Genomic DNA, 15,438 nt, shown 5'->3' on the forward strand with positions numbered 1-15,438 from the left:
TGTAATTTAGATTTTTTTTAATAATTTTTGATTTTCAATTATCGTTCCAACAATTTTTTCTAAACAATTTAATACAAACAACTTTTCGTCCACTTTATAAAACTAGTGGTAATATTGCGTCATATATAGATTTCTTTTAAAGGTACAATTTTTAGTTTGTTTTGTAAAAAATGCTAAATTGTTTTATATTGTTATTAAATGTAATTTAAGCTAAACGATTTGATGGAAAATATTAAATACAATTTACAAATGTTTCGTCTTTTAAGGTCCTTTGAGATTTTCTTTGCTATACTTAAATTAATATCATTATTTTCAATAATAAATATATTTCATAAAGTACATACAAAATTTACAATTTAATATATTTAACAGAAACAAACAAAGATAAACAGAATTTAACAAAAATGTTTTAACAAAAAATAACGTTATAGTAAACGATTTAAACCTATGGTTATTAAGAATAGGAATGTATTAATTAATACACTTGAAGCATTGCCACATAACTCTATATTGCTTTCCTGTAGGAGAAGAGAAAAATAATATTATTATTAAATATAATCAAAGGTTCGAAAGAATTAAATCTTAGTTCAATTTTCAAAATCAAATTAAACATATTCTCTTAACAATTCCACTAAAGCATTCAGCACGAATTAATTCGTTGTCTTAATTCCTTGTATTCCAAACGCATTCCTTTAAGAATTCATTCTTTATAGAATTAATTCCTTATTGAATCATTTAAGTTTATTTTAATTCAAATCCAAACAAAACAAAGATAAATTAATTTTTGTTCAACATGTATTATTATTTATTGAATCTTCATTTAAAGAAATGAACTAACAAGAAGTATTTCAAATCTTAATACTAAACAAGTAAGAGAGCTATATTCGGCTGTGCCGAATCTTATATACCCTTCACCAAATTATACTTCAAAATAAAAATTTTAAATATTTTTAGGCACAGAAAAAACTATTTCCTAAATTGAAATATAATTTTTTCTGTGGGTAAATAAAATTTATTTTTTTTCCAAAGTTGGTTTTTTAATTTTTTTTTCGAATTGTTGTTTTAAGTGCCCTGGAGACGATCAAATAAACACATCAATCACATAGTTGTCTGCGTGCAGTCGTTCTTTTTCGGCTACACGTACGCATTGTCGGCAATGATTGAAGAAAATCAAAAAGTTTTGATTTTTTATTTGACGACTAATTATTTGATCGTCTCCTGTCGTGATTGACAATCAAATTTCATTTGCTTTGTGTTTGCCGTGCACGGATGAAACAAAATATTCATATTATGTGTTTTACGTCTCAGATTAACAAAAAAAACTTCAGTTTCTCCGAGATTTTTGGCAATAATGGAAAAGTGCGTCCAAATACAAATGGTGATTGACATATTTATTTGTACGTCTCCTTTAAAGCTTTAAGTATGCGACACTCACACATATGCACTGATTTACGGGTTTATTTGAATGTCTCCAGGGCACTTTAAATTTAATTTTTTTTTTAAATTTAACAATTTTTTTTTTTTAATATTTAGCGAAAAAAACTTTTGGTAAAAAAAAATCGGGTTAAAAAATATTTTTTCCGATTTTGACCCATTGTAGGTCCAACTTAATATGGTCTTATATATACGTCATTGAAATATCTATCATTAGATATCCATATTGTTTATATTAATGACTTAGTAATCCAGATATAGTTAAAAAAATAAGTAAAAAATCGAGGTTGTCCTGATTTTTTCATTCTATCTCAGCCATTTGTGGACCGATTTTCTCGATTTTAAATAGCAACCGAGCCGGAAGAATTCCGGAGATATTGATGTATGAATCGTGTATATTCGGAAAGTTGATTTCAACAGACAGACGGAAAGGCAGACAGACGGACATGGCTTAATCGACTCCGCTATCTTTAAGGATCCAGAATATAATATATACTTTATAGGGTCGGAAATGAAAAATGTAGAAATTACAAACGGAATGACAAACTTATATATACCCTTCTCACGAAGGTGAATGGTATAATTAGAATATTTTTTTCAAATACGAACTCTTTCTTCTCGATTTCGGCCTAGGTCCACTGTATCACGCATCCTTAAACGATTGCGACCGTGTCAAATGGTAAATCCATATGATTTTCGAATTTTTATTAGGTAATAATCGACATGTTTAGCGAACTCTGTTTTTAATAACGGTACCATTGCAGCGGGCAGAAGTAATAACAAATCAAATCTTGTTTTGCCGTCTTTGAATTCCATACCACCATATTCGCATAAAGATAATGTTGCCTTACTTTGTAATATAAACCTTCATGCAATACTTTGTGTGGTCTTTTCCTGGCGTTGGATTGCATTTATTTCTATTCGTGATTTCGATGTTGAGTCTAAAGTTTCTAAATATTTTTTAATGATGCATTTTTTTTGGATTGCAATCATTTTCTAAGCCCATAGTCTTGATTATAGTTGGGGTAATCTGTGTAGTTGCTATTCCCTTAGAGCTCTTCGTTTTTCTGTCAAGAGCCGTGCGACGTATCTAACTTGATGGGCTTGGTGATGGTTGGTTGGTTGGTGAGCATGTTGAGCAGCAAGTATGAGAATATTATTCAATGTTATTAGTAATATGTTTTTCGAGTTAAATATTTAGATATACAATAACATCTGTTTTTTTTTTGGATCAATAGGCCAATATTAGAAATTGCATCAAACAAAACTAAACCCTTAGGGCTGATAAGTTGCTATCCCCGGAATGAATGCTTAGCACTATAACAACGAGCCGCCAAGAAACGAGTCCCCAGTGGTTTGTAAAGTAGCTTATATTGATTCTCTGTAATTGAGAATTTGGGCGGGTTTTGGGGATTGATGAAATCACTAGTCCTTGAAAAAAATGTTCAACACACATTGTAGCAGCTTGGAGATAATCCTTACAAAAATCTTGTAGTAGGTAGTGTGTAATACAAGCCCTGCCACAGGGATATTTAGTATCATGAAGATTACATACTTCTGGACGTCAAATGAGTTTTGGAAACCAGCATCTCCAGCATTCATGGCTTATTGAGATCAACATGGAGTGCATTTCTAGCATCATGTTGCCCATTAAGTTAGTAAAGCTATTTATAGTTTGCACTAGCGTCTCTATTGTAGTCTCTAGTCGACTGAAATTTAAAGCGGTGTTACTGTCTAGAGGTTGTTATCAAACGATTTGGCGGTTATGTGACGGATACTGTTGATTTTTGTGTTATAGAATGCTTAATAAGGGAACGGGAAAGCCTTTATAATTAGCTGTGTGATTGCCATTTCAATTGCTGCATTTTTGTTTACGTTTGCATCGCTTTTGGATTTATTACATTCGGATAAACTAGGCACACAACACAAACTAGAGGCCCGAGTATGGCCATATACTCGCTAATTTAGGCATTTAACAGGTCCTGCTGATTTATGCGGTTCCTCTACGGTAATTTTTCTATGCAACAAACATCTCAAATACTAGATTGGATGGACTTCGGCTTTTTTCAACATTATATCACCATGTTTTAATTGTATTCATTAGGTTTCTTATTTTTTCATTTTGGTTTCCTTGATACGTTAATTGGGTGAATATAAAATGAATTTTCTCCTCTCAAACATATCAAATTTTTAACCAACTCATTTGAATTTTGTTCCCATAAGTGGTCATCCGAATCAGTTCCCAACAATGCAAAACGATTTTGCATGTTTATACTTTGATTTCATTAGACACTTAGGCAATTTTTGATAAATTTGGTCTTCGCCCCCGTTTAAGACTGTAATTAGAGTGTACAAAAAACCGGCAAATTTAAAAAACCGGTTTCCGGTTTAACCGAAAAGGTGTGTTTTTGAAAAAACTGGTTTAGATTTTTATCTTTTAAAAAAATCGATTATCCGGTTTCGGTTTCTGTCTTCAAACATACCGGTTTATATTAAATTTTTATTCAATATGAAAAATTCGCTAATTTAAAATTTTTTTTATATATTTTACGAAATATTGTCATTGTTTTTTAAAAAACCGAAATGTTAAAGAAAACCGAAATCGGTATAGTTTACAAAAATGAAAAATCCGGTTGACCGGTTTTCGTTTTCGGTTTTGGATACTCTAACTGTAATATATCGATATATTCACACTTGAGTTTGGAATTTTAGAGCACTTTTATCGGTTTTTTGTGTAGCACCAGTTGATTGTTTATTCATGATTGAATTTATTTCATTATTTGAAGGTGAAGAAGAAAAAATATTTCAATTCAATTTGTATTAGATTTGAATTAACAAAAATTTAATCATTCAAAGATTGAATAAATCCTGTTATGAATTAATTCCATTATGAATTAATTCAACGATGGATGAATTCTATTTAAATAAAAGTCTTCGAATGAAGCTAAAGAATAAGATGTTATGAATGAAAATTTTAGTGAATTAATGATTGACTGTGCTGTCCTGTATCTTATATTTGAAAAACTGCTCACAGTTAACAAAATATTGATTTTAAAAAATCGTTTAGACTATCCTTAGATTATTTAGATAGATCGTGTTTCGACAAATAATGGTTTTTATAAATAATTTTTTACTTACATTAACATGACGGCTTATACAACTAATAGGACGTACTCGTGTAAATTCATGATCTCTTTTAAAACATGCCAATGTTTGATTCTCCTCTAGCGGATAGTTAATGTCCATTGGATTTACGGTTAGTATATGGGTTGCATCACGCGGACACATTTGATCAATAACTAGTAAAATTAAATTGCTTGCTGGTATGGGAAGAACAACAAATGGCCGCTCACAACCGTGCGCTGTCATATTGTAGACAACATTGTCCTTTTCGTTAAAAAGCGTGTAAAGATCACGTTGCATGTCACACGGTTTCAGTCTTGTTCTTTGTAATGTCACCAAACGAACCCATTCGTTATTTTTAACATTCACCATATAATCGGTCATATTCTCGTCCACATAATGTTCGAAGAAATCAGCTGCCACAGCACTCAATTCAACCAGATACAGGACAATTGTGGTTAGTATCCATTTAAATGCTCTAAGTACGTGGAATAGAGGCTGAAAATGAGATATGTATCAGATTGTTATTAATTAATAAAATAACATTTCAATGTAGTCTGTTATTATTCAAATTACGAATCAATTTAAGTTTTTTAATCAATGATACTTTCATGGAATTCTATAAGGACCCAGACTATAATATATTATATACTTTCGATGTAAGTTCAACATGCAAATATTTAATAAAATAAAAACTTACCGTTAAAACGTTCGAAGATGAATTATTTTCACCATCTGGTACAAAACAAACGGCTTGATAATCATAAACCGTGACACGTTTATAAACATTTTCCTCCACTAAACGATGCATTATGGCACCATTTATTTCACCAAAAAACCTACCGGTTTCATGACGACTTGGCGATATAATTATAAAACCGTTATTATCTAAAACGTAACAATCTTTATCGTCAACAGCACAAGCCTGAAATAGGAAATAAATACATATGTCAAACGATTTTTCGCTAAGAATTAAAGATCAATTACATACATTGCCGGTTATATTACGAAATAGTTTTAGCAAAGCACTATGTTGAAATTGAAAACCAACTACGGCAGCTGGAGCAGATTTACCTCCTTCGGTATGGAAGACAGCATGACTGGCAGTTACAAGAGTTTCAGCAGCAGTTTCGCCGGCATCAAAGGGTACAGAGTAAACGAAACTTTCTTCTCGTACAAAATGTTGATCGACAGCACGTTTATACCAGATTTCATTAATGGCCTTATTATTGTGTTCACTAAATGATTCTCTGTATAGAAATATATGTATAAAAAATAAATTATTAGACTCTAATAAAGGCTTTAAAATGGACAAAGTACTAACCCCGCTCCTAATTCTTCGGCCATATTCGAGTGAAATTCCTGCCATCGTGTGAGACCACTGTGAGTGGCTAAAAATGCCACTGTTATACCAAAACGTTGCTTAAATTCATTTCTATTTAATAATAAATATATTTAATTTTATTAATACATACTATTTATAAAGTTAAATTAAAAATATTAACACAATTCAGCTGTAAAAAATTAAACATTTAAATATTTTACCTTGGCAACAAACCCATTAAAACTGAAATGGGATTTGAAGCACTTGAACTACTAATAATCCCAATGATCAAGTTAAAAATTATTATAAAATATCAATAATGTGCATTTAAGTAATTAATATAAAAATTAATTATAGGTAATTTTGGATGATTTACATGAAAAGCAAAAGAGAAATATAGAAGTAAATAAATTAAAAACAAAAAACGGGTGCAGAATAGAAAATAAAATATTCGTAAGATTCGTAATTAAATGAATATAGATATATATTAGAGATTTGTTTATATTAATTCAGTTCTGATATCTTATATATAAATAGGCCACACGTTTTTTTGTGGTACACTTTTAAGTATGTTATTGTCCACCAATATTGATGAAACATATATGGTTTAAAAGGTTATTTTCTCTAGATTTGCAGAATATAATTTTTTTAACTTTCTTTCCATAAAAGTGGTAAAAAGCGTTTAAAAGTGGTCGAATTACGGCCACCGGGCGATCCTAGTCTTATATATAAATAGGCCACACGTTTTTTTGTGGTACACTTTTAAGTATGTTATTGTCCACCAATATTGATGAAATCTATATGGTTTAAAAGATTATTTTCTCTAAATGTGCACAATATAAATTTTTTTTTTTTAAATTCTTTTTATAAAAGTGTTAAAAAGCGTTTTAAATTTGCTTGAAAAACAACAACAACATGTTTATGCACATCTAAATACACGTGTATTTGTACACAAACGTGAAAAATATTTGTGCGTATATTCAAAGTAACTGTATAATTTTGTTATTAGTGGTCCAATTTTGACCACCAGGCGATCCTAGTATAGTATAATAAGTCGTAAGCAGTAGTAAACATATTTTACCATTATTTCAATAGTTACATATATTATTTTGATTTTTTTAAATAGTTGGTAATAAAAATAGCTAGAGTTAAGATTTTAATCGCATTGCAATGCGGAGTTAAAGACTGTACTAAATATCCAATGGTTCGCTGATCATAGAGCCTCCCTATCAGTAATATATAAATGGTTTTCCAATAGGGGCTTCCGCACTTTGACGGTTGATAGCGGACATATTATTCAAGCTACATCTGTAAAACTGGATGAAAATTTATTCAGTTTGTTTTGCCAAATCACCATGGACGGATATAACGTTCAATATCACGTGCATATGATAAAATTAATTTATCAAAATAGGTGTTCTATTCGGGCAAAGTTCTGCGCGATTTCACCGTTTCACAGAACCAAAAATTCAAATAAAATTCGAACAAGGTTTAATTAATTTCAGAAAAACCATTTTCGATGACATTTGGAGGTTTATATAAAAACATATGAAAAAAATCATAAAACCTAAAAAAATTACATTTTGATTAATTAATCTAGTACATGAAATACAGAACCAAGTGCAAATATTTTGAGAATCGGAATTAAGCCCTTATTTAGTTGGGAACACCCACAACTGTACGTACATAATTATTCGAAAGTAGAGGTAAAATGTTGTAAATAATGTTTTATTACCCGCATTTTATAATTCATTAAAAAATGTTATGATATCGGGATTTTCTCCCCTTAATAAAATTAAACACAAAATTTTATTAAATTTTGTTTAAATTTATTTTGTGTTATCTTGATATCAATTCCCAAAAAAACATCTTGTAAATTACTTATTTCTTTATTTCAAATGTCTTAAATGTGTATGTAGTAATTGGTCTCAAATTTGTAAAATTTGCGTTGTCAATAATCGATTTTGGACTGCCCTTCGTAGACAACCAGTTTTTCATTTTTCCTAATTCGAGTTGAGTTCCCTCCATGCTTCCTTTAACTGTGCCATCCAAAGTATTCATGATCCAGCCATGTAAACCCAATTCTTTGGCTTTCTTTTCGGCATATTTGCGAAAAAATACACGTTGAACTTTACCGAAAATCTCATAATCACAGGCATATAATTGTCTGGAACCCATTTTAATATTTTTATTTTGCAAAATTTTACTGTTTTTGTATTATATTTTTAAAAATATTTCACAGATTGGAAATTTTTTTCAATAAAAATAAACTAATTAAATAGAATATTGAGCTTGACACAAATTTGTTTTCAAAATTAAAAAAATTTGAAATATCATAGTGTTGGTTTTGAAGCGATTTAAAGAGCGCAAGCTCTTCCGAAATTGTATAATTAAGCAATGTTCAAATAAAATCCGGTTGCAGAGAAGTTAAAAGATATTGAACCACAATTCTTGAATAACAAGAATAAACTGAAATGAGTATTTATTATATAAAATTAAATATATATTATTACTTGTAATAAAACTTTTCTTGATTGGAACCAAAGATTGTAAAGAATTAATTCTTAATTAAATTTCAAATCAAATTATTTATTTTTTTCTTAACCATACTCTTAAGAATTCATTACGAATTGATTCCTAGGCATAATTCATTGGTACTTCAAACATATTGAATACATTCGTTTGAGAATTCATTATTGATAGAATTAATGCTTTATTGAATCATACAAGTTTTCTTTAATTCAAATACATTACAATTAAAATCTATTAAAAGCAAACCAAAAACAACACTGAATGAAGAAAAATATGTTCATTTGAATTAACCAAACTCGACTCATTTAAAGGTTGAATGTATTTCATTATTAATTAATTCCATTATGAATTAATTCAACAACTAATGTATTCTATTCAAATTAAAACATTTGAATGAAGCTAAAGAATTTGTTTAGTTGTGAATGGTTTTATGGAATGAATTGCTAACATTTTTTAAATCTGAATTAAGGTTTTAGTGAATTAAATAATTCGAAGCTATGATTGAAACCATTGGGACTAAATATGAAACACTCTACGCTTCTAGAATGCGACACGATTTAACATAAACGTACCGGCTTAAGCATTTATTGTGTTTTCGTATGCATGGTGCCGAAAGTTGCAGTCGGTATTCTCGACTACAATTCCCAACATGTACCGTCAACTGCCTAGGTTGATTAAATGTTAGTTGTATAGGTCGTGTAATCAAAACTATGTGTATTTCTCTGGCCAAAACAAAAATGTTTAGAGACGCTATTTTAATAAGATTTCAATTGAGAACATCGACTTCTTTTACCTCTCTCCCCCACTTACATACATTTTATAAGAGATATTTTAAATTTGACTTACCCTTTATCGTCTTTTGAGTTGAAACTTGTATTTTTCGAAAACCATTCTGTAACTCTGGCATCAAACACCAATGACTGCATCAGTTGGCGATCACCTATAAATATTATGTGCATTTTAATAAATATTACAATAATATACACATGTTTAGTATTTATAATTGTGCTTTTATTTGAGAATTTCTGATCATGTCATCATGCATTTGATAGATACAAACAATTTTAAACAAAAATGTGCAATTCCTCAGCTAACAGTGCATTATAATTTTGCAAATATGATCGATATACTAATGCTCTATTGCCTTCTCTTTATTAAAAAATAGTAATATTTATAAAAAAAAAATACCAAAAACCAATTTTTCTTTTTTACGTTTCCACGCTTAAATTATTTTAACACAGAGACCTTAATTAGAATTTTTTATTGACAAATAATTAAACAATTTATATATTTGAATTTTAAATAAAATTATTTTAATTGGAAAATATATGTATGTAAACATATTAAATAACATCGTCGGAAAATTTTGATCAGTTTTATACTTATATTTATACTTATATATATTTTGTATAGTGAGAGCAAGAGAAGTGCTTGAGTGATTTTATTATATGATTATATATTTATTCATTAATGTTGTGTTTAATATTACTATAATCTTACGAAGTCCTTTACGAGTTAAAAATATAAAAAATATCGTATAAATATTGACATTTGCTTTAAGTAAATTAGGTTTTTGAAGAAAAATGCGTGTCTTTGTTTGATATCAAACATGATTCTCAAACCTAGACAGAGATTTTTAAATTTTATTATCTCTAGCGATTTAGATAATGTACTTCCAAATGTCAGAGTAATAAGCTTTGATATATACGCATTATCGGTGTTCGGTGCAGCATTTTCACGTACTTACAGTTTCATCATTAAAAATAATTTTTAAACTTCTTTCTCGCCAAATAATATTGTGTGAGTGAGGTTGCGTGATGACCAGGGCAACCAAAAATCATATTTTTTGCTGTGCGCAGACAATTTTAAGAATTTTAGCATCGATTTGTTTGTGCATATTTTGCTCTTTACAGCCTATTTTTTCATTTTGTGCTTTTTATAGCATATTTAATTTATAACTGCATATTTTTGTTGCATATTTTCTTTTTATACCTTATTATTATACCCTTCACCATGAGTGGCAATTTCTACATTTTTCATTTGCGACCCCAAAAAGTATATATGTCCTGGATCGTAATAGATAGCGGAGTCGATGGCTATGTCCGTCTGTGTGTTGAAATCAACTTTCCGAAGCCCCCAAATAACTTACATACACGATTCATACATCAATATCTCCAGAAAATATTTTTTAACCCAAATTTTTTTTCACGAACATTTTTTTTGTACAAAATATTACAAATTTTTTTTTTTTAAAAATAAAAAAAAATTAAATTAAAACAATTTCGAAAAAAAAATTCCAAAAAATAAAAAAAAACAACTGGAAAAAAATAATTTTTGTTTTCCTAAAAATATTTAGTTTAAAGTATAATTTGGTGAAGGGTATATAAGATTCGGCACAGCCGAATATAGCTCTCTTACTTATTTTTTTCTTAATATAATTTTGTTTTTTTCTTTTCTATATTTTACTATTTTATTAAGGTCCAATGATAATTTGTCTAAGCTACTTAAAGATAAAAGCCAATACATTAAAATATGTAAACACACAAATATTTTAAATGAAATGTTTTTCATTTTTTAGGTCATATTTTTGGTAGACCTGGCCATGGCAAACAAAAATTTTGTGAGCGTGAGTGATCTTGAGAATTTTTTAATAATTTCGTGAGTAATTGAATTTGTTCATTCGAAGGCACCATCACGAATTAAGAAACATTCAGGACCATTTATTTATAAATAATTTATAAATTTTGACGACCAACGCAGGTTTTTATTTAATATAATTCGTCGTAAAATTGCATACATATTTTTACTTCTGATTGTATATATTGATCCTGAGAATTTGACACTCGAAATACCTGATTTGCATTTTAATAGCCCTGTTACTGTACTGATCAGATGTGCAAGTTTTTCTTATTATCCAAATATTTATATTCAAAGTTCGAATATTGGATAAATTACATATATTTTTGTTTTTTTTTTTTACCCGATTTGGTTAATATGTATCATTGGATAGCTTTTTAAAATACATTTTACATCAGATATAAAAATTTGAAATTTTGTGATTTTATCCCGATAATTTTTGAAAAAAATTCTGTTTACTTAAAATATGCCTAATTTTTGTATAATAATTTTATTCACAAGACTTCAGGCTTTCATTGAACGTATCAAACGTGGTATATTTACTTTATTCCCGAGTTATGGGTCATTAAAGAAAACTATTTTATTCGACAATACCATAGAACCCTTCCGCCCGGCCGAAGCCGCATTTTGACAATAAAATAAAACCGAGATTTCAAAAGGTATATGGTTATATGATATCTTCAATTAAAGCTGTTAATCTTGGCTGCAATTAAGTGTACAATAATACCTACCATTATTATAATATTTTTTAAATAAAATAGATTTTAAAAAATGTCGGATCGTAGATTCCGATATAAGAAATGTTGCGGGCCGATAACAAATATCAAAGATATGATGAAATTAGCGTTTCAATTTCAAAGGCCCATAAATATGGACCTTCATTCATGGTTTTTTATTTTCGTTGGCGCCCATAATCTAGATTTGTTCCAAAGTGATTTTAGCTTACTTACGATTATTAGCTAAATTAAAAGTTATTATAAATTGTAATAATGTTAATTTTTAAGGATGTGACTTAAATATGTAAGGACTGTGTACATGATAAGGTATTTATTGTATCCACTATAATATGCAGTAATATTTTCTAACAATTTAATGAACATTTTAACGATCTTGTGCTTACGATTAATGAACAAAATAATGTATATAGGTGTAGCTAGAATGTGATAAACGTGAAGATGTAGATAGTAAATTGTAATTTAGTGCATTTAAATAACAAATATGTACGAGTAGATAAATAATAATGATAATTTTTAATTGTGAAAGCTTTTCCACAGTATGAATGTTACTCACAATAGTAATTATCTTTGTCGTATGATGGAATGCGCCCAGCAGATGTGTTAGCTGTGGATTTGCAATTTTTGTTTTTGTTGATCATGAATGATTTTAACAGAAAATGTTTATGTTGAAATCAATATTTAACTCGACAAAAATGAAAAAGTTTTTTTTTCATAGTTAATCCCATTTTCTCATTCTCTAGTTATTTTTTATCGAGACGATATACTAACAGTTCTCATACAAAAATTATATTAATTGGAAGCATGATACAATAATTGTAGAAGGTAGAATCACTAGGGAGAGTTTTGAATATTTACCCCTATAACGTCAAACTTTGATTTTGATTTTTTTTCATATTTTTTCATATTTTTTCATATTTTTTTACAATTAAGAATTTATTTTCTACTGAATGTACCTTATATTGTTGTATCATGATTGGAAGTATATCATTACGAAAATCAATAACCACATATTGAGAAAATGGAGCTTAGTGTTTTATTTTAATTTGCCAAGAATTTGATTATATAGGATCTAACTAATTCAACTAAAATGTTGGTATTTGAGTTTTCGGAAGTATCAATTTTGTCATTTAAAATATTTAGTAGTTGTATTCAATTTTATCAGAATCTATCCAACAGATATACATGCTTTGCGCTATATAACGAGAATAATTAACCTTTATCATTAAACGTTTTAAGCATTTTTGTCGAGTATATTTTTTTCAAGAGTAGTATTCGTTAAAAATAAATTAATAAATGGCAGCCAATTTTAAAGTAACAACTAAATATTATATGAAAGACGTTTTTATGTACAGACAGAGTTATTATTCATAATGTAAGCTAAAGCTGCCAATTACAAATGTATATTGTTTGTTTTAATACGACTATTTGGCTATAACTAAATATACTTACAGTACATGGCAGCAGTATGTTCTGGAGGCAGAGCACTTCTACTTGATGGCCATTTCCATCCTGGCTGTGACATTTTACCCAAAAACCATAATAGTTCCTCTTCGGGGGTTTCAAACGTCATATTGCTGTGTTTGCAAAATAGCCTAAAGAGAAAATTGAAATTAATGCGAAATATTGAGAATAAAATCCTTAAATTACAATTTACCATTTTGGATGAATTTTCCAGCGTTTGCCAGTGAAGTAGCTAAGCGTATTACTGCCTTTAATATTCATACGGTGTATTTCGTCTTCCGTGCGTATTTGAAGACGATAAACACCGTATAGCTCGGGATATGTTATAACCAAAGTGAATGGTGTATTTTGTATAGCAGTCCAATAATATTGGCGCTTTACCCGAGCAACACGTTTCTGTAATTTTAAAAATTATTAGCAGTTATACAAATGTCAAACTTTATAGGAAATTACCATTTCATCGAAATGATTTTTAACCAACATCCATTTGCTACCAGTTGATTGATTTATAATGGAATCTCGTATCTAAGAAGTTTTCAGAAAATTAAATAAAATCAGAAATCAATAATAAGAAATATTCTTACCGTAAGTAGCACAGGATTAAAATCTCTGGGTGGTCGATCATCATCCAATAATTCAACTTCTATCATATCAACACTGTTATAAGCAGGCTTTAAGATGTAACGTTGAAACTAAGGTGTAAACGATAAAAGTAAAATTTATTAGTTATTCTCCTTGTTAATAAAATTAATGACATTGTATATAAATACTTACGATTGGACGAAAATCGGGATGAAATAATATGTAACCATTATTGGTCACAATGAAAGCATAACCATTTACACCCAACTAAAATTTGACAACAATTTTACCATTAGTTTTGATTTTGAAATTTCTATTTTAAAATAAAATCGTACCAGAAATGGTGATAATAATTTTTTTATATCTCTAATGGGTACATCGGTTCCAGCAACACCCAATAAATTGGCAATCTTTGTCTGCATAATGGAATATTATAAAATTTGAATTATTAAATAAATACACATAAAAATATTATAAATTAAACTTATATTGCTTTGTTACCCCCATATTCTTAATCAATTTTAATACTTTTAAATGGTTTATAAAATAAAATGTTCATACAACATTGTTTTTACAAGCCATTGATAAATTTAAAAATTAATTATGAATAAGGCCTTTAATCTATAATTGTATATTGGAAGTTAAAATAATAAAACAAGGATATAGAACTTACATCTAAAAATCATAAAATTTACTATTATATGAAATTAATATTCATATATATATAGTTATAAATATTAATAATGACAAAAATTACAGACAAAATAAAACAATACACTTATGAAAATATACCTTACATTAATTACAACTTAACTATTTTATATTCAATTTAAAATTGGAAATTAATTACAAATATTACAATTATTGACTATTTAAATATGATTACTTATAAGTATAAATACATTTATCTATTGACGTATAAAATATAAACTGATTTTCAAAATGTATACCGATAAGGATATTCTATAGTGTTTCGACCCATTTTGAGTCCTAAAAAAAGTTGTCGAATAAAATTTTTGGGGTATTTATGACCCAATAAAATCAGAACCAGGTGCAAAAAGGTGCAGAGTGCCTCAGGGCATTGTTGCCGTTTTAGGTGTAAAAAACAATACGATTTTATTGAAAAACTAATGAAAAACAACTAATAAAAAAATTTCGAATAGATCGGACGACTACAAGTTAGTAAAACTTTGATTTAAAAAAAAACATGACACACAAAATTGCACGTGCTAACATTATGACATCACTCACAAAACAGCTGACAGAACAAAAACGTAAAGTCAGAATGCATTTCGACCTTAGAGGGAAATCTTAACAAATCTGTAATTAAAGTCACATTTAAATTAAAAAAATTATTATACCTTGAGGCACTCTTGCGGGTTAGAGGGTTAATTGAAAATTACGGGACTAGATGATAAATATTTTAAAGAAAAAAATGTATTCTTTAAATTTACCATAAAAACCTAAAATTACATGATGCAGTGAATTTTTGTAATAATTTAAAATTGGAATTAACGTAAAATTCGAACGGATTAAGATATCGTAAGGGCTGAGTGTTCCCTTAAATGAGAATTTTTTTATTTTTCAAGAGTTTACGTAAATTTTCCC

The 15,438-nt window shown here is 28.5% G+C and overlaps 1 protein-coding gene across 2 annotated transcripts in view; it reads right to left on the reverse strand.

Annotated features, from left to right (window-relative positions):
- Positions 1 to 97: 97 nt before the first annotated feature.
- Positions 98 to 15,438, reverse strand: part of stj (straightjacket) — a 33,101-nt gene continuing 17,760 nt past the window's right edge. For both annotated transcript variants that reach the window (XM_065504522.1, XM_065504521.1), the window contains 12 exons: positions 14,166 to 14,246; positions 14,023 to 14,097; positions 13,833 to 13,940; positions 13,702 to 13,773; positions 13,442 to 13,644; positions 13,237 to 13,379; positions 9,260 to 9,353; positions 5,882 to 5,992; positions 5,549 to 5,807; positions 5,258 to 5,482; positions 4,573 to 5,055; positions 98 to 518 (listed from right to left, as the gene is read on the reverse strand). In XM_065504522.1, coding sequence (XP_065360594.1) covers positions 426 to 518; positions 4,573 to 5,055; positions 5,258 to 5,482; positions 5,549 to 5,807; positions 5,882 to 5,992; positions 9,260 to 9,353; positions 13,237 to 13,379; positions 13,442 to 13,644; positions 13,702 to 13,773; positions 13,833 to 13,940; positions 14,023 to 14,097; positions 14,166 to 14,246 — 1,947 coding nt within the window. In that variant the 3' untranslated portion in view covers positions 98 to 425. The remainder of the gene's footprint in view (positions 519 to 4,572; positions 5,056 to 5,257; positions 5,483 to 5,548; positions 5,808 to 5,881; positions 5,993 to 9,259; positions 9,354 to 13,236; positions 13,380 to 13,441; positions 13,645 to 13,701; positions 13,774 to 13,832; positions 13,941 to 14,022; positions 14,098 to 14,165; positions 14,247 to 15,438) is intronic.

The sequence above is a fragment of the Calliphora vicina genome, chromosome 3 (assembly GCF_958450345.1).
Source record: "Calliphora vicina chromosome 3, idCalVici1.1, whole genome shotgun sequence".
Classification (NCBI taxonomy): domain Eukaryota; kingdom Metazoa; phylum Arthropoda; class Insecta; order Diptera; family Calliphoridae; genus Calliphora; species Calliphora vicina.